The following is a 19,367-nucleotide window of genomic DNA, read 5'->3' on the forward strand; positions in this document are numbered from 1 at the left end:
GCTGTGCCCAGGGCCGGATTTAGGTTTGATGCGGCCCTCAGCTACTGAAGGTAATGGGGCCCTTGATATGTCCAGCTGTCCTTGTCAACAACAAATTGTCACTGTTTTTAGTGTTGAATATATGCTTCATGGCAATTCACGGACCTAAGAGGTATCTCAAGCCATTTGCACATGTGGCCATGCAACCAGTCCATGCAGAATGTAGGCACCCTATATATAGAAAGGAGCAAACCAGGGATATTTTAGGGAGCAGGCTAGCAGGCGGGGCCCATGACTTGCATCATAGGTGCCTACACAACACAAAACACTGTTGCTGTATGTTGGTTTTATTTTATTTGCTTTTTATCTTATATTTTGGAAATGTATATCCAGGTTTTTTTCTTTAATTTTTTGGGGGCCTGCAAGAGAGTGGGGCCCTAAGTTATAGCTTGTTTAGCTTATACGAAAACCCAGCACTGGTGGGGGGGGGGCTTTGCCAGCCCACCTATCACACCAGAGGCTTCTTCCTTACACAAATCATAGAATTGTAGAACTGGAAAGTACCCAGCGGTCATCTAGTCCAACCTCCTGCAGAGCACAGGAATAGCCAGATCAAAGGACCACCGTATGTAGGTCTTCACGTGCGCCCCCCCCCCTCCACGCCCAAGCTTCACGTGGACAGCAAGCGGCTGAATCGCAACGGATGTTTATCAGGACCACAATCACTATTTGTGCTCGTTGCGAGTCATCTGGATTCCTGCCTTGCAGGGGGTCAGACCAGATGACCCCTGGGGTCCCTTCCAGCTCGGCAATTATTATGAGACTTTATGAACGTGCGGACACGGAGCCAAAATACTGGAACCCAGAACCGAGGCGCGGGCAGTATCTCCCGCGGGCGCTGGTCCAGGGTGCTGAGACCCAGCTGGAAAGGAAGGCTGGCGCAGCTACTCCACTAACCACCCTCGAGGGGGCCGGCGGCAAAGGCGTCGGCAACCGAGGACGAGATTCGCCTGGAAGTGGTTCCCGGCTGGTTCTCCTTCTGCGCCCCGACGGGGCGGGCCAAAGGGAAGCTCCGGGCCGGTCCCTCCCCGCGGTGGGCTGGGGCCGGGGCGGGGCTCGGCTCGGGGGGGAGGGAGGTCCTTCCCTGCCTGCCGCCGCGCGGGGAGTCCGGCAGGCCGTCTGTGGGTTTGCCGTCGGGGGCGGCGAGATGGGCAGCGGCGGCGTCAACCTGGAGAAGCACAGCCTGGCGCTGCTGGCCGCCAAGGGCGACGTGGCGAGCGGGAGAGCGGCCGCTAGCTGGTGAGTGGGGGGCGTCGGAAGAAGCCCCGCGGGCCCCACGTCTGGGGGCGGCTGGGCTGGGGAGGAGGGGTCCTTCCCAGGGCGCCCCTCTGGGTCCCAGCCCGCCCTCGGGTCGCCCGGTGAGAAAGAAGGATGGCCGCCAGGCGCGGGCCTGCTGGCTGGGCACCCGCTGCCAGGCAGCCATGGGGAGCCTTTCGGGACGGGAGGAAGCCGCGAGCCCCGACGGGAGATCTGCACGCCCACCCAGCAGCTTCAGAAAGGCAGGGCTGCTGAAGTTGCCCCCTGGGATCGGGGCCCTACACTCTCTCTCCAAGAACGAGAAGGAGGCAAGGCCGCCCCCTCGATGAAAGGCAGCTGGGCGTCTCCCCAAAGATCCGTCCAACGGGGACTCGGCAAAGGCAGCCTGGGCTCCAGCCTCGCTTTAGGCCGGGAGGTAGGGAAAGCAAGAGGTCCTTCGCCAGTTGCTGGCCAGCGTTTGCCAACCAGGTGCCCTCCAGGAGTTTTGGAACCTCCCATCCCAGAATCACAGCATGGCAGAGCTGAAGGGGATCCCCAAGGGTCATCTAGTCCAACCCCAACCAGTGTGGGAGTTGTAGTCCAAAGTGTCTGGAGAGGCTCCCATTGGTTGGCAAAGGCTGCAGTGGGTAGTGGCATATTGGCTAAATGACCTGAAATCAGGACTAAACCCCCCCCCCCCAAATGTAGCTGGGTGTATGTTCTATTCTGAGTAGCATCCAAGCTGTCCGGAAAGGGTTAATTCTCCCCCTCCTCTGGGCTCCCCCAGGCTGCTTTTTATTTTCAAAAGACCAAACCAACAGACACACCCTCCCCACAAACAAACCCCAAGCAGAGGAAGGTCAGAGTGTCCTGGCTGCTCCTTGCCCACCCCCCTCCCCGAATGGGAAGGGGGCGAGGAAGAGGGAGCCCCAGCCAGGCTGCATGGGGGGTGCCATTGGCAATGCAGGATTGCCTAAGGGCCCCTCTCTGCCAGGATCCTGTTCTTCTCAGGGCGGCCACCCGGATGCCTCTGGGAAACCAGAAAGCAGGATCCGACCACAACAGAGCCCTGCTGGCTAGTAGCCATGGGTAGCCTTACCTGGGTCATCCGGGACCCCCCACCTGCGCTGACTGCCTAGCTATCCTGCCCCCAGCACACACAGCCAGTTCAACCAGTTCAGTTTTACTCACCTGAATGGCATTTTGCCTCAAATGTTGGTGGGCACCTTATAGCTGCTTATATCTCCCTGGACCCTGTCAGGATGCCCCTTTTGCACCCGGGGCCAGGAGCACACCCCCACCCCCTCTCAGGATCAGGCCCCTCAAGGACTCCTGGCACCTCTTGTTTTGGGTAAATGTCAGGTGCTCTTTGTCACCAGGTGATTAATCCCGCTGGCCACCTGCCCTCACCTGGCAGCTGCTTAACTCTTCCCTTCCCAGCTGGCTCTGGCTTAATCCTGCCTCCAAGGACGTCCCTGGAGGAGATGGGGCTGAGGCAGCAGCAGCAGCCGCTGTGGGGCTGGCTGGGGGGGGGAGGGCAAGAAGGACGCGGATTATGAAACGGCTGTGGATTTTGGACTTATTTTCCAACCTGCAGAAACCAACAGAACTGGGAGAGGGGGCAGGAGAGGCAGCTGGATCAGGCCAGATCAGTCTCATGTCCTCCAGGCAGCACAGTTATATAATCCTGGGGACTGATGGGAGTCTTGGGGGGGGGGGTTGAGGGAAGGCTGGCTGGAGAACTGGAGGATGTGGTTTCTGCAGCTGGAGCAAAGATGGCTCTCCCAGCCCCTTTTCCCACATCATTTTTGGGGGTAGCAGTGCGAGGTTTTCTGGGGCTCCTGGGTCCTACATTTATGTGTGTCTTGCATTTGTGGACTACCTTTTACTCCAAGGAGCTCCAGGTGACATACATGGTTCTCTCCCCCCCCAAAAAAAATTAATCTTAACAACAACCCTGCAAGGTAGGCTGAGAGGCAGGGACAGGCTTCCAAGGTCACCCAGTGAGCTTCCTGCCTGAGTGGGGGATTCGAACGCTGCTCTCTCCCGTGGCATCGCACTGGCTTGGCTTTCCTGAGGCTTCCGGGCAGAGGCGCTGTGTTTGCCTGTGCATGTGAGCGCATGTTGGCCGTGGCGTCCTCTGCAGATACTCACCCCCCCCCATGCCAGCGAAAGGGGGTGGGAGTCTTTGGGAAGGAGAGTGAATCAGGAGGAAAGGGCAGCCAGCCTAGACCGAGGCTCAGCTTCAGAATGGGGCTGGGCTTGGGGGGAGAGGGAGAGGGGATGCCCAGGGGGAGGCAACTGGAACCCCCACCAGGAAGTTCTTAGTGGTGGAATCCAGCCAGGCTGGTTCTGGTTCTCAGTAACAAAAGAAGGCTTGCCTTACCTGCCAGGACAGGTGTTCCTCAGGTGTGTGGATGTGCCTCTCCTGAGGAGGGCAGGGGTTCCTCTGGGTCTCCGTGAGGGCAAACTGCCCACTTTCCAGACCAGTGACCGGCAAGGACCAACCAGTCCGCCTTGCCTCCTCCCACCTACCTGAGAGATCTGGACGTACCCTTCAGAGCTCAGGCCGCCAGCCCTGTTTGTAGCACCAGGGCTCAGGAAAGAGTGCCCCGAGCATGTGCAGAATGCCTTTCCCTTTGGAGCATGCTGAGGGAACCCCTGGGCTTGCTGCCCTTCCCTTTGCAAGCCTCTCCTCCTCCTCCTCTCCCTCCAGGGCGCTCTCAATGCTGTGGCGCAGGCAGGCGGTCTGGCCTTGTGGCTTGCCTGGGGTGCCAACATAGGGAGGGGCGTGCAGGACCACAATGGCCCCTTCGAGGCATTAGGTGCCCAGTCTCCTCTCACCAGCTGTGTTCGAATCCTGCTTGGGCATCTAGTTGGCCCCCAGGAGAACAGGATCCTGGACTACTTGGACCACTGGCCCGATCCAGCAGATTCTCCTTACGTTCTTATGCTGTTCCGCCGTCTTCCCAGGCAGACCAGAGGGCCGCAGTGCCATTGCCCCCGCTTCTGGCTGGGTGGGGGCTCCAAGCGCTTTTTAGCCTTTCCCTTGAGGCTTCATCCTGCCTCAGCCAAGCCCCCCAGCACCCTCCCATTGCAGCATCAGTGACACACGTCTTATTTCTTTATTGCAAAGAGCTGAAGGTGGCACGCACTGTTCTCCGTCCCCACAACAACCCTGTCAGGTAGGTTAGGCCGGGAGCTGGTGGCTGGCCCATGATCACTCAGCGAGCTTCATGGCCGGACGCAGATTTGAACCCAGGCCCCAGTGCAACACTCCAAGCATCGTTGAAGTGGCAGACCTCAGCCTCTGTGCCGCCAAGGCCTCTTGCTCCCATGCCCTCCCCTTCCACAAATGTTTCCGTGTCTGAGTGCCGAGTGCCTGGGCTGGGTGTGCAGGCTGTAACAGGATCCGGCGCAGACAGTGAAGGAGGGCCGCAGGGGGGGTTGGCTTCTCGAGAAGGAGGAGAAGGAGCCAGAAAGCCTTTCATCCGCTGCCAACCCCATCACCTCACCCTGATGCCCTCAAGGGGAGGCTGCACCCAGTTGCAGAATTATTGTCAGCAGTAGGAACTGTAGGGTGTGTGAAGGATCTGGGTCTCAGTCAGTGGAGGACATAACATTAGCCTGCTGGAACAGGCCAATGGCCCACCTAGTCCAGCATCCTGTTCTCACAGGGGCCAACCAGATGAGGAACTCGCAAGCAGGATTCGAACACAAGAGACCCCTCCCCTCCTGGGGTTTCCAGCAACAGGCATTCAGAGGCAGAGCACAGACATCTTGGCTAGGAGCCTTCCATGGGCCTCTCCTCCTCCATGAATTTGTCTAATTGTCTTTTAAAGCCACCCTGGTTAGTGGCCATCCCTGATGCCTCTTGTGGCAGGGAGTTCCACAGTTTAACTCTATGCTGCACGAAGAAGGATTTTCTTTCATCTGTCCTGAATCTTCTAACCTTCAGCTTCTTGGGACGTGCACAAGTTCTGGAAAGTGTTTCTCTCTGCACTCTGTCCATGCTCCTCTCCTGACTCTTCCTCCTGGCCTTTTCCCTGAGCTAAATAAACAGCCCCAAGCTTTCTTCATGGGGCTTCTGCTCCACCATTTTCACCTTAGAGGGGGCTGGGAGGCAACTGTGTGCCAAGACCAGGACCTGGGCCTAGGGAGGGGGGCTTGGGGGGGGCTGGGTCCCAAGTGGCTCCTTCCAGAGACCAGGCAGGCCTGCTGGGCTTCCCCTGCCCCCCTGCCTGCCCCATTGTGCTCCTGGGGGGGCGGAATTGTTCTGGAGAGGATGGACTTCCTCTCATTCAGGTCCAGATGCTGGGAGGGGGAGGGGGAGGGGAGGGAGGGGCTGCTCCCTCCAACTGTGAAGCTGAGACCTATAGGAAGTCAGGGCAGGGGGGGCAGTTAATTGGTTGATTTAATTAATTAAATTGATTTAATTAATGAATCAAGGTGGCGTGCACGCTTCTCCCCCTTTTTAATTAACCCTCACAACGACCGTTCGAGGTAGGCTAGGCTGAGAGAGGCAGTGACTGCCCCCCCCCCAAGGTCACACCCAGGGAGCTGTGTAGAGATTTGAACCCTGGCCTCTCCCAGGTTCTAGTCTGACACTAACCACTGTGCAACACTGTCACAGACTTTTGTGGGTGCCAGCCACCCCCAGGTGGTCTGAGCAGAGAGGGAAGGGGAGGAAGCTCAGCCGAGACGGCCTCTGGGAGAGACCATTTCGGAGCATGCATGGCCACAAAGCTATCCTGGCTCAGAGCTGTGGCCTCTCCCCTCCGCAATGGGCTCATCCTTTGGCGAAACTGTCGTTGCAACATCCTCCTGCGATGAAATCCGTACATTAATGATGTGCTGGTTGAAAAGGGATTTCCTTTGCAAGCTGGAGGCCGGCTGCCAGATTCTTTGGGTACCCCAAAGCTCCTTGAGACTTCGCCCGCTGCCTCCCCCCTTGCTGGGCTCCATCTGCGGCACAAAGTCGCATCAGAAGAGCCCGCTGGATCCTGCACCCTCTTCTCACTGTGGCCAAGCAGAGGCCCCCATGGGAAGCCCGCAAGCAAGATTTGTCTTTTGTCATTCATTTCTCCTCCTTCTCCTCCTTCTCCTTGCAATAAAATTTTATTTGATTTTCCGAAATATAAGCATACAACAAAAACAATTCCCCATCTATTTATTGAGATTACTCTGAATTGCCTGACTTCCCCCCATCCCTTCCATGGGTCCTATTTTGAATTTATTTTCAACTGCATATCAATACAGTACTTCTCCAATTTTTCATCTTCCTAAATTATCTATATGTTCCGTTACATTACAAGTGTGTTTAAAATCCTGCTAACGTTTTGACCTGTTGACAACGATTTTGTATATACATTATAAACTTTTCCCATTCTTTTTTTTTAAAATTTCTGGTCTTCTTGATTCCTGAGCTTCCCCGTTAATTTTGCCATTTCGGCATAGCCCTTCAACTTGATTTGCCATTCTTCTCTGGTCGGGGTTCTCTCTTCCTTCCATCTCTGGGCTAATAGCATCCAAGCAGCCACCAACAGTTTCCTTGGTTTGTCTTCTAAAGCTATCTGAGTCGGTGGCCTTCGCTCCTGTGGCAGGGAGTTCCATAGCTTAACTTTATGATGCCATGCCATTGCTGCCTGTTTCATGGGGTGTGTGGGGCTGGCTTCCTGGACACGTTGCTTTTTTGCCACATTTCCCCACGCATCCCCTCCCCCCACCCCTGCCATGTCCCTGAACCTCAGTCAACCCCTTTAGCCTGCCAACCTGGGCACTGAGATGGGCCGGCCAGCTGTGTGGGTTTGGGGCTGTGGGTTCCACTCTGCAGGGGTGTCGTTCCTGTTCCCTTTCTTCCCATGCATCCACCAAGAAGGGCTCTGGGTTTGGAACGAGCCTGGCTGTAGTTTCCCAAGGAAACCTCGAACCTGCCCCCCGGGGGGGGGGTGGCTACAGTTGGAGCCTGGACTCTCAGGAGGGGGGGGGGTGCAGGTAGAAGCTCAAGCCAAGGTGAGGTGACACTGGTTGTGGGGAACCAAAGAGCTGGGGGGGGGGGGGTTGCAAAGTGGCTTGGAGGCCTTCCTCACCCAGGAGGTGAATGCCGCCATGGGAGTGTCCCTGTGCAAGGGGGAGGCAGAGAGGAGAGCCCCCCGCCCCAATGCCCTCAGCTCCTAAGGTGGCAGTGGGCTCTCCTTGCTTGGAGGTTTTTAAGCAGAGGTTGGGTGGCCATCTGTCATGGATGCTTCAGTTGAGATTCCTGCATTGCAGGGGGTTGGACTGGATGAACTTCGGGGTTCCCTTCCAATTCTGCAATTCTATGCTTCTATAATGTTGTTGTTTAGTCGTTCAGTCGTGTCCGACTCTTCGTGACCCCATGGACCAGAGCACGCCAGGCACTCCTGTCTTCCACTGCCTCCTGCAGTTTGTCCAAACTCATGTTAGTAGCTTCAAGAACACTGTCCAACCATCTCATCCTCTGTCGCCCCCTTCTCCTTGTGCCCTCCATCTTTCCCAACATCAGGGTCTTTTCCAGGGAGTCTTCTCTTCTCATGAGGTGGCCAAAGTACTGGAGCCTCAACTTCAGGATCTGTCCTTCCAGTGAGCCCTCAGGGCTGATTTCCTTCAGAATGGAGAGGTTTGATCTTCTTGCAGTCCATGGGACTCTCAAGAGTCTCCTACAGCACCATAATTCAAAAGCATCAATTCTTCGGCAATCAGCCTTCTTTATAGTCCAGTGTGGTGCACTGGTTAAGAATGGTAGACTTGTAACCTGGTGAACCGGCTTCGCGTCTCCGCTCCTCCACATGCAGCTGCTGGGTGACCTTGGGCCAGTCACACTTCTCTGAAGTCTCTCAGCCCCCCTCACCTCACAGAGTGTTTGTTGTGGGGGAGGAAGGGAAAGGAGAATGTTAGCCGCCTCCACTTCCCCCTCCATGATGTGACTCATCACAAGCCAAACTATCCACTGTTCACTCTCCATGCATCTCTCTGCTTTCCTGCATCACTGCCTTAGTGTGACAGCTCACCATTCTGTCAGAGGATGGGATTTCATGCAAACCCCAGAAACACAGCTGAGTTCACAGAGAACAGCCAGTAGAGTTGCATCCCATGCCCTTGCAGAAGCTACAATTTGCCATGATTGTTCAATACCACTGATGGCAGCGCTCCTGCCCTTTGAGAAACATACCGGTACATTTTATTCTGAATTAAAGTAAAAAAGAAGAATTGTTGTTGTTGTTTCGTTGTCTAGTCGTGTCCGACTCTTCGTGACCCCATGGACCAGAGCACTCCAGGCACCTCTATCCTTCACTGCCTCCCGCAGTTTGGCCAAACCCATGTTAGTAGCTTCGAGAACACTGTCCAACCATCTCATCTTCTGTCATCCCCTCCTCCTTGTGCCCTCCATCTTTCCCAACACCAGGGTCTTTTCCAGGGAGTCTTCTCTTCTCATGAGGTGGCCAAAGTACTGGAGTCTCAACTTCAGGATCTGTCCTTCTAGTGAGCACTCAGGGCCGATTTCCTTGAGAATGGATAGGTTTGATCTTCTTGCAGTCCATGGGACTCTCAGGAGTCTCCTCCAGCACCAGAATTCAAAAGCATCCATTCTTCGGCGATCAGCCTTCTTGATGGTCCAGCTCTATAACGGGACATCCTTATTTCTGTCTCCTACCCAGGGCCCTCTTTTCGTACGAAAAAGCCAACGAGCTGAAGCTCCTGGACTCTGGAGGTAAGACTTGGAAGCCCCTGGATAATTCTGCAACCCGTGGCCATTCTCCCTTGTAGGGACCTGGGAGGCTGTCTCTCAAGGGCTTCTCTGCGAGGCCCTGGCCCTGGAGCCGGGCTGCACTGGGTTTCCTCTGGCAGGGGCCGGGGGGGGGGGTACAAACCATTGCAGAGCTCCTGGGTCCACCTTGGAGCAGCACCTCTGGCCTTGCATTGCGGCAGGGAGGCCCTAGGGCCTGCTCAGCAATCCTGCCCTTTCTTCTCCTTCTAGTGGCAGTGAGTTCCGCAGGACCTGTTGCTCAGAATGCCCGTGTCTCTTGGGGGTGGGGCATTGCTGAGGTTGGTTTGGTTTTTTGTTGGGATCAAGATTTAATCTTGCAGGTGCTTAATCTTTTGCTGTTATCGGTATTGACTTTTCTGTATTTTTAATGCTATTTTGATTTACGCGGGGATTGTTTAATTTATATTGTATAATTATTTATTACATGTATATCAAACGAGGCTCACAAAGCATGTATACTTCTTGGGATGTTTTTATTTGCTTATGGCTACTTTTGTTATATTTCTGAAATTACGTAACTGAGCGTGGTTTAAGTATGGAAAGGCGACTTGCAAAGAAGTGAGGGTGATTTTGATGCTCGCTCCATCTCCTTTTCCAGCCGGGGGCCCAGATGAGCTGGCCAGGCGCTTCCAGAGCGGGAGCGTCATGTACGGGCTGTGCCGCCTCCCAGGTGCCGCCACGGGGCAGCAGCACGTGGTCCTCATCAGCTGGGTGAGCCAGGGGTCTGCCTGGGCAGCTCCAGGGGGTCTTCTGCAGGAGGCCGGGGGGGGGGGGTCCCTGTTGCAAAGCGGGGAGGAGAGGCTGCGCAGAAAAGGGCTTTTCAGCTTGGGAATAAATGACTTGAGTGTTCAGGGTGAGCCAGGGGCGCCAACTTGCCCCCCACATTGAGGGGTCCTGGCGCCACGTGAGCCAGCATGCCAGTGCTCCCCCAGGGACATCCCCCTCAATATTGGGAGGGCTCGGCCCCCTGCCCTGAAAGATTGAGAGGACTGAAGCCCCTTCTGCCCCCCATAGTTGGCGTCCTTGGGGTGAGCAGTATGCTGATGGCACTTCTTCACGCGGTTAGGCTATGGAACTCCTTGCCACAGGAGGCAGTGATGCCGCCAACGTGGCTGGAGAGAGCCATCCAAGGAGGGGAGAGGGTTGCTCTTGGGCCTGGATCCTGTTTGCCTGCAAGTTTCCCACCGGGGCATCTGCTTGGCCACAGGATCCTGGACCAGCTGGTCCCCCATGGGCCTGATCCGGCCGGCTCATACTGCGTTCCCCCGTTCCCCTGCACAGCCTCTGCCTACGTTGTGGGAACCACAAAGCCGCTCTCCTCCCCAGTGGGCTCAGAGACTGGGGTTGTGGGTTGTGGGTTGTGGGTGGGGTTGCTGGGATCTGGCTGGACTCCCAGGGGTGACAACCCCCCCCCCCCTACTTGCTACTTCCTTCCAGGCTCCTGGGAGGGGGGGTGTCTCCTGGAAGGGAGCCACACAAGAGCCAGGAATTTGGCTGTTGGGATGGAGGGGGAAGAGGCTCCAGGCAGCTGGGAGAACTTCTCCAATGAACCTGAGCTCATCTGCGGAGGAACAGGGCTAACGGGCATGTGCAGAGCGCACGCACCCCTTCACGGTTGCGATCAGATTCCAGGTGCCGCCAAGGGAAACCCCCGAGAGCAGCTCTTCTCCCCTCTTTCAATTTCCGGAAACTGGCATTCAGAAGCATTGCAGAGCACAGCCACCCTGGCTAGGAGCCCTTAGTAGCCCAAACCGCACAACCCTTACCTGATCCAAAATGTCCTGGATTTTATGAAGGGACCTCAAAGGCCATCCAGCCCAACCCTCTGTGGATGCAGGAATCCCCCTTCCTATGCCAGCCTACCTGAGAGGCGGGCTCCCTTGAGAAACCTCCGGGCGAAGCAGAGACCCCCCCACCCCGTTTCCCTTCCCAGCCCCCTGCCTTGCCAGGAATTTCTCTCTCTGTGCAGCTGCAATGCGGGCGGCAGGCCAGCTCCCTAGATTTGGGCCCCCCTCTCTTTAAAATGTGGTGGCGCCTCCCCTGCCGCTTTGCCCCAGGAGCCTTTGGGGAAAGGGGACTGAACTTCTGCCCCTTCTGTTTGGCACCAGGTTGGCGAGAAGGTCTCGGAGCAGCAGAAGCAGGCCTGTGCCGGGCACCTGCCCGCCATCCGAGCCTTTTTCAAGGTGAGCTGCCAGCACCCACCGGAAGTGGCCGTTTCCCCTGGGGGGCTGCCCTGGGCCTCCCTGCCCTCCCCGCTGCCTGCCAGAGTCAGTTTTGGACACTTCCTCTCTCTTGTGTCCCATGGAGGACCCACACACCCCAGGAGTGTGGGGAGGGAGAAGAGCTTGCCCCCCCTTTTGATCCTCAAGAGGAGGCAGCTGCTCCTCCTCAGCTTCCTTGCTCTCTCTTCCCTCTCCCTGCCCCCCTCCCCGCCTGCGTTCCTCTCTCCCCCCCCTACCCCCAGCTTTGCCTCCCAGGCTTCCTTCTTGCAGCCGGAAGGACCCAGCTGCAAACATCTGGTTCCCAAGAGGTTCTACATTCCAGGAATGTGAGGCTGGGGGTGGCTGGAAAGAGTTTCCTCCCAGGCTGCCATCCCAGACTCTCCCTCCATCGCCCTGGCAACTGTCTGGGTGGGAGGGGCCTGGGGGAATTGGCAGGGCTCAGTGGCAAGAGGGAGGTGGGGGGGGTTCCCCATGGCCCCTCTCATGCTACACCTTCTAGGCACTCCCAAAATGTTCGGGGGGGGGGAGGGATCCTCAGTTAGAATGCGCTTGCTGGGCAAAGGCTCCCCTTGCCACTTCATGCTTCCTACGAGAACCATGGAATCGTAGAGTTCAGAGGGACCCCCAAGGGGCATCTAGTCCAGCCTCCAGGAATCGCAACTAAAGCATCTCTGACATGGCTCTCCATCCTCTCTTTGAAAACCCTCCAACAAAGGAGAATCCACCACCTTCGGAAGGAGTCCGTTCCACTGTCTCTTACCATCGGAACGTTTTTAATATTGAGTCGGAATCTCCTTTCTTGCAATTTGCATCCATCAGTTCGGGTCCTGGCCTGCAGAGCAGCAGAAAACCTGCTTGCTCCATCTTCCACGGTGTTCAGCGCAAGGAACACACTCTGCACATGCTCAAGGGCACTGCCACCTTCCCGTTTTCAGGGCTGAGTCTTCCCTGCTCTCTTCTCGCTGGGCTGCCTCCTCCTCCTCCTCCTCCAGCAGTTTTCCCTGGCAACAGAGACCTGGATGTGCTGGCTGGGGGCCCCCCACTTGGGGGAGGCTGATGCTGTGTGCCCCCCCACCCCCGGGTGAGAGTGCCCAGTGCTTCCCCTCTGCTCTCCCCCTGCAGGAAGCCCGCCTGGTGGTGAAGGCGTCTCGAGCGGAGGAGGTGACCCAGGACGGGCTGAGGCACTCTCTGTCCCTAGTTGCCCCGCCAGGGGGTCCCGAGACCACGAAGAAGGTGCCACTCGGTGACCCTCAGGAGCTGGTGGTAAGGAGGAGCCAGGGGCGGGTCCTTCGGGTGGGGAGGGGCAGCCAGCACCCCGGGGGATCAGGCCTGGCAGCTGGGTGAGCCTGAAACACCCAGGAGGGTGGCAGGCAGGCAGGCAGGCAGGGGAGGGTGGGTTTCAAAATGGCAGTGCCGATTGTCGGGGGATAGACAGGCCGCCTGCCCCCGCCCCTGGAGCACTGTGTGGCCCATTGGCCTCCAGACGCTTCCCTTATATCAGCCTCCCAGGCAAAGAATTGCAGAGTTGGAAGGGGCACCAAGGGTCATCTAGTCCCACCCCCTCCAAGGCAGTTGATGGCACTTTGCCTGGCATGGAGGAAGTTTTCCTCCCTCTCGAACTGGCGGGCAGCCAAGGCAGCTGAATGTTGGAAGGTTCAGGGCAGATGGAAGAAAGGGCTTCCAGAGTTAAACTGTGGAACTCACTGCTACAGGAGGCAGCGACTGGCACCAACCTAGGGGTTTTTAAAAGAGGATCTGACAGATTCATGGAGGAGGAGACGCCTATGGAGGGCTCTGCTCTCTGCCTCCCCTGTTGAATCCCAGTTGCTGGAAGCCACAGGAGGGGAGGGTTGCCTTGTGTGCTCCTCTGCCCAGAGCCTTGCAGCCTGAGGGGGGTGGATTCTGGTTGCAGCCCCCTCAAGCCCAGAACCCCTTGGATTGGGCTACAGGGATGTGTTGGATGTACGTATATTGGCACTGAGCTGGGGGGGGTGCCAAATGGGTGCCAGTCTCCCTTGACTCTCCTTCCTTGGCGGTTTTTAAGCAGAGGTCCTGCATTGCAGGGGGTTGGAATAGATGACCCTTGGGGTCCCTTCCAACTCTATGATTCTATTTAATCTGCACGACAACCCTGCAAGGTGGTTTTGGCTGAGAGGTGCTGACTGGCCCCCCAAGCAGGATTCAAATCCCCTCCAAGTGGGGATTTGAACCCTGGTTTCTCTCAGGTCCTAGCCCAGTGCTCTAACCACTGTGCAACACTGCCTCCCCACCCGTTCTTTTATCCCAGGGCACCAACTATAAGAAGACCAACCCAGCGCTGGAGATCCTCCGTACCAAGAGGGACTCGTTCTGGGCGCAGGCAGAGGTGAGGAGGGTGCTAGGGGGAGGGAGGCTCTCCTGCCATCTGGGATGGCCCCCCCCAGATGCAGGGGGGGTAGGGGTGGCCCCTCCTGCCTGGCCTGCCCCGACCACACAGCTGCTTGCGCGTCTCCCGCCCCCAGAGGGAAGAGGAGCAGAGGCGGGAAGAGGAGCGCCGCCGGGCGCAGGAGGAGAGGCGGCGCTGGGAGCGGCAGCGCATGGAGGAGGAGCGCCGGGAAGCGGCCGAGAGGGAGCGTCGCGTGCAGGAGAAGGAGCAGCTCGTCCAGGAGCAGAGGTGGGTGCTCAGCCTGGGAGGGTTACAGGGGAACGGGGGCCCTCCCACCCTGGTATCGGCGGGATGGAGGTGGAACACAGTGCGGGTGAACTGTGGAACTCCGTGCTGCAGGAGGCAGCGACGGCCACCAATCTGAATTTCCTTAGCAGAGGATTTGGGGAAATTCACAGAGAATAAGGCTAGCAATGGCCACAAGCCGCGATCGCTCTGCTGAATTTACGCCCCCCCCCCCACAACCCTTCATTTTCCTGCAGGAAACAACAGGCCCAGCTGGAGGCAGAGGAGCGCAGGAAGGAGCAAGCCCGATGGGTGAGTCCCTCCCTCTCCAGGACGGCGGCAGAATCCGCACCCGTGGCCACAGCCTATTGCTGGCTCCGCTTCCGTGGCTTGGCAGCTGCCTGGCTCCCATGGGGAGGGTGGAGGGGGGGTGAAGCCTGCCCTCTTCCCATGGGGCAGGAAGGTGACCCCTGAGGGCCACGGTGCAGCTGCATGATCAACAGGTGGGGTTTAGTAGCTGCCCGGCTGGCAGGCAGGAATCCCACAGGTGACATCTCCAATTGGGTTGGAGAGGGTTTTCCTGTTGGACAGGGGACCCTGGGGGCCCCCTGACACCCTGTCTCCCCCAACCAGGAGCAGCAGCAGCAGGAGCGAGAGAAGGCGCTTGCAGAACGGGGTCCCCTGAGCGGCTCTGCTGAGAAGGCCACTGTGAGTGGACGGTTTTTTTCCTCCCTTTTGCTGAAGATTCAGGGTGGATAAAAGCGCATAAACTGTGGAACTCCCTCCCACAAGAGGGCACGTTGAATTTTTTCACTCTCGATTTCCAACAATGGGGGTTCTCAAAAATTGTAACATGACTTGGGAATTCAAAAGATATTTTGCTTAAATTAATATATTTTAGTTTTGCTGGGGAACTCAAATGCAGATACAATTGCATGGGATTCGTTAAAAATGATCACCAAGTACTAGTTATATTATAAATATTTATTATTATTATTATTATTATTATTATTATTAAGCATTACCTGGCATTTTTGGAAGGTAAGATTAAAACTTTGGTTTTCCAAAAGCAGTTTACGTACCTCTTCATCAGACGTCGACATACCAAGCTAAATATTGTCATAAAGTAATTGCAAATTTGAATTCCTAACTCCCAAAACATCTATTTTAAGATCCCTCAGTGAATAAATTTGCAAAATAGTAACTTTCACTCCCTAAAATGACACAGAATGCTTCTGAATTGGAAAGCACAGGAGAGACTTGCTCTGGTGCTGATTCCGCCGGCGGCTTTCGCATTCGGGTCCCCTATTTGGCCCCTCCGAGACCTGGAGTTCTGGACTAGATGAGCCACTGGCCTGATCCAGCAGGCTCTCTTTCTGTCCTTATGCAAGCCGGAAGAGGGGCTTCCAGGGCACCCAAGCACTGGCCTCTCCTCTGCAGGCCAGATCCTGCGCTGGCCCCCTCCCTGCAAGAGCCCCCCAGCCAGTCCTCTTCTCCCCCCCCCTTTCCCGCAGGAGGCGGCTGCGCTGGCCTCGCAGCGCCCCCACGACCCCCGAGACTTCTTCCACCAGAGGGAACGCTCAGGCTCCGCGGTGGGTGTCCCAGAGTCGCCGTCTCCCACGGGAAGCCGGCCAGGTGAGTGGGGAACCCCCCCTAAAAACCTCCCACCAGCATTTATTGGGGTGCTTCCTTACAAAGGGGAGGGAGGGAGGGAGGTCCTGGGACATCCTTGAACGGAGAGGTAGCGGGGGCTGCAAAAATGCGTCAAGAGTTGGGTGCGAAATGCCAAGCTGTGGCTGGGTGGGAGGCCATCTGCCAGGGATCCTTTAGCTGGGATCCCTGCATTACAGGGGCTGGACTAGATGGCTTCTGGGGGACCCTTTCAACCCTATGGCTCTGGCTTAGGGACCAGGAAAGTAGGAGGTTGGGGGGGGGGAAGAGCCACAGGGGCTTCTTCCGGTCTCCTTTCTGGCTGCTGCTGGTTCTCCTGATCCTCTTGCCCCAGCATGATCCAATAATAAAAAAAACAAAATAAAAAATTCCTTCCAGTAGCACCTTAGAGATCATCTAAGTTTGTTTTTGGTATGAGCTTTCGTGCATATCTGAAAGAAGTGTGCATGCACACCAAAGCTCATACCAATAACAAACTCAGTTGGTCTCTAAGGTGCTCCTGGAAGGATTTTTTTATTTTTATTTTGTTTCGACTACAGCAGACCAACACGGCTACCTACCTGTAAAAAACAAAAACTTTCCTGCTTTTAACCGAAAGTGGCATCTCTGGCCGCCTTTGCAAGTTGCAGCTCTCCCTCATCTGGGAAATCTCCCTCTTGCTTAATTTAAACCAGAAAACACAGCCACATTTCGGTTAGGAGGCATAAATTACTTTTGCCCACTGCATCTGCCCAGCACCTGGCCGGAAATCTTTTCAGAAAGAAAGAGCAAAGATTGTGAAGAGCGAAAAAGAGGGTGCTATGACGACTCTCGTTTTAAATACCCCTACTATATATAGGCCATAGAGCAGGCACCCCCAAACTCAGACCTCCAGATGTTTTGGGACTCCAACTCCCATCATCCCTAGCTGGCAGGTCCAGTGGTCAGGCATGATGGGAACTGTAGTCTCAAAACACCTGGAGGGCCAAGTTTGGGAATGCCTGCTATAGAGGCTGTGATATATTGCTGGGGGTGGGGGGAGAAGAGAAGAGAAGAGGGAAGCAAGTCTTCAGCCACCAGTTATGTCTCATCCAAAAAGTTTAAACAGAGACATTTTGGCAAATTTTAAAAATACGCCTGAAAAGGAGGGAGTGTCCTGGAAAAAGAGGACACATGGCAACCTTATGACTTTGTGTCTCTTTTTTCCTTCCGCACCCTCGGATCAGGACCGCCGCGACGCCCTTTTCTCCGCCACCAGCGCAGCCTGACGGAATCGGCCTACATCTTCCGGGGGCCGGATCCTGCCCCTGCCAGGCGCCCGTCGGGAGACTTCTTGCCCTCGCCCTCCCCTCGCTCCCCGCAGGCGGCCCCTCTCCCGAGCCCCCGTCTCGCCAAAACCCCACCCGTCAGAAACCAGGACCCTGAGCCCAGAAGCCCCCCACCTCCAGCCCCTGTCCCTGAGAGGACCCCCGTCGCCCCTTCCCCGACCCCACTCCTGGCATCTGCCCTGCTGGACTCAGGGGACCCTGCCAGGACCCAGCCGCTTGCTGAGGCTTTGGCCCCCCTGGAGGCACTCAGGGGCCCCCCACCCCACCCTCTGCCAGCAGAGTCTGGCCCCAGTCCCCTTTCACCCCGCATGGGGCAGAAGGGACCCCCTGCATCAGCCACAGTGCTGGCACGGAGTCGCCCTCCCCGGGCAACGCTCCCCTGGCAAAGTCCCCACCTCCAGCCCACGTGCCCCACGGCCTCCCCACAGAAACAGGCTCAGCGGAGCAAACGGAGCAGCTGTCCCTTCTGTACGAAGGAGGGTCCTCTGTCCTCAGCAGCCCCCCTGAGGAAGCCCAGCCCCACGCTGAGGTCAGGGACCCCGCCTCCTTCCCGCACCCAGATCTCGGAGGGCCCCCCACGGCCGGTGCTCCTGAAGTGGTGGGTGGACGCGAGTTCAGCAGGAGCCCCAAAGCTGCGGCTCCCCCACTGGGAAAGGATCCTGCGGCAGGTAAGAAGCCATTCCCACCCCCCTGCATAGGGGAGCAATTGCTTGCAGGGTGCTGGACTAGATGGGCCACTTGCCGGATCCTGCAAGCTCTTCTGCTGTTCTTAGGAGAACCTTCTCTGGCCCAAACTGGTTGGAGACCCAGCCAGATTAAGATCCAGAGATCCTTGTTTTCTCAGGAGTGGGGCAGGGCCGGATTGAGGTTGGATGAGGCTCTACGGAGCTCCTGAAGGTAACGGGGCCCTTGATATGTCCAGCTGTCCTTGGTCACAACAAATTGTCGCTGTTTTTTGTGTTGAATACATGCTATATGGTCATTTTCGGACCTCATAGGTATCTCAAGCCATTTGCACATAACAAATATGTATTTTATCAAAGTAAAAAGCTTTTTATCTGATATTTTGGAAATGTACATCCAGTTGTGTTTTCCTTTAATTTTTCTGGGGGGGGGGAGGCCAAGAGAGTGGGGCCCTAAGTATAGCTTGTCTTAGCTTATACGTTAATCCAGCACTAAGTGGGGGTGCCAAATTGGTGCATGGCTTTTTGTGGGGGGTGGGAAGGATGGACGGCAGCAGGAGCACTCTTCAGCCCCCTCTCCCCTTCACAGAACCTGACTCAGCCCCATACTCTGGGTTCAATGGGACGTCAGCCTTGGAAGAGGAGAGCTGGCCCCGAGGGCAGGTAACGCACCTGGGGGCAGGTGGGACGGGCGGAAGAGAAGGGGGCTTGGGGGCTTTCTGCTCAGTGAGTCTCTGCTTCCAGGGGACGCCATCCGTCGAAGCCAAACTCCCCGAGGAATCAGCCTGGGATCCCAGAGCAAGTGAGTCTCATTTCTTTCTTTCTTCCTCCCACCCCCTGGGCAGGAAACATGATCTCAGTCCTACTCCCCCCCCCCCATAAAATTAATCGCCACTTGTCTTTCCGCAGGTGGCAGCCAGGCCCCCCGTGGCAGATTCCGGAGAGGAGGGAGAGGACCCCTCCCTGTCCACAGGAAGGGCTGGAGAATACTAGTTCAAATACTCCTGTGCACCCCCCATGGACCACCATTCCCCCCCCCACCTGCTTGCTTTTGCTTGGATGAGCCCCTTCTCACCTGCCTGCAGCCATTTTCTGCCACCCCCCCTTCGAGAAGCAACTCTGCCCCTGCTTTTGTCTTTCCCAATAAAGGAAAAGTGGGAACAAGGTTTTTGTGGGTCCTCTGTGGGGCAGGACTGAGGCACACACACCCCTGAGCCCACAGGCAATGAATTGGGTGGAGGGAGGTTTTGCAGGGCTCCCCCCAACCCTGAATGGCATAGCCTTAGAGGACGCCGGGGGAGAGCAGTGGCTCTTGCCTGTGGACTGGAGGCTGTAAGCATCCCCCCAGGACTGGGGGCTGGGACTGTTGCCCCTCCTTGCCTGACCCTGTCTCCCCCTTTGACCCTGTGATGCAGCAGCAAAAAGGCTAATGCGATTCTAGGCTGCATCAACAGAAGTCAGGGGTCTTGAGATCGAGGGAAGAAATAGCATGCTCTTCTCTGCCTTGGTCAGACCACAGCTGACGTTCTGGGATGTTGACAAGCTGGAAGGTGTGCAGAAGAGGAAAACCTGGATGATCAAGGGACTGGAAACCATGCCTTATGAGGACCGGTTTGAAGGAGCTGGGTATGTTAGCTTAGAAAACAGGAGATCTGATAGCTGCCTTCAAATCTCTGAAGGGCCGGCACATGGAAGATGGGGGAAGCTTGTTCCTCCTGCCTCTGGAGGCAGGACCCGAACCATGGCTTCAAGTTACAATAAGTGTTTCTGACT

At 56.6% G+C, this 19,367-nt stretch overlaps 1 protein-coding gene across 1 annotated transcript; it reads left to right on the forward strand.

The window, feature by feature from the left end:
• The first annotated feature begins 1,110 nt into the window (after positions 1-1,110).
• On the forward strand, positions 1,111-18,752 carry LOC117053440 (drebrin-like protein). The gene is made up of 14 exons (XM_033161158.1): positions 1,111-1,278; positions 8,952-9,004; positions 9,660-9,772; positions 11,170-11,244; positions 12,406-12,546; positions 13,571-13,648; positions 13,785-13,936; positions 14,191-14,245; positions 14,567-14,641; positions 15,448-15,568; positions 16,810-17,579; positions 18,184-18,257; positions 18,339-18,396; positions 18,504-18,752. Exons 1-14 carry the CDS (start codon positions 1,187-1,189, stop codon positions 18,585-18,587), a joined length of 1,941 nt encoding a protein of 646 aa, XP_033017049.1. The 5' UTR covers positions 1,111-1,186; the 3' UTR covers positions 18,588-18,752.
• Positions 18,753-19,367: the final 615 nt, after the last annotated feature.

The sequence above is a fragment of the Lacerta agilis genome, chromosome 9, assembly GCF_009819535.1.
Source record: "Lacerta agilis isolate rLacAgi1 chromosome 9, rLacAgi1.pri, whole genome shotgun sequence".
Classification (NCBI taxonomy): domain Eukaryota; kingdom Metazoa; phylum Chordata; class Lepidosauria; order Squamata; family Lacertidae; genus Lacerta; species Lacerta agilis.

Excerpts from the sequence above, each read along its gene's own strand:
- LOC117053440 (XM_033161158.1), top strand. The coding sequence starts at position 1,187 with ATGGGCAGCGGCGGCGTCAACCTGGAGAAGCACAGCCTGGCGCTGCTG. Across the intron at positions 9,005-9,659 it reads GAAGCTCCTGGACTCTGGAG|CCGGGGGCCCAGATGAGCTG; the intron begins GTAAGACTTGGA and ends CTCCTTTTCCAG. Across the intron at positions 9,773-11,169 it reads ACGTGGTCCTCATCAGCTGG|GTTGGCGAGAAGGTCTCGGA; the intron begins GTGAGCCAGGGG and ends GTTTGGCACCAG.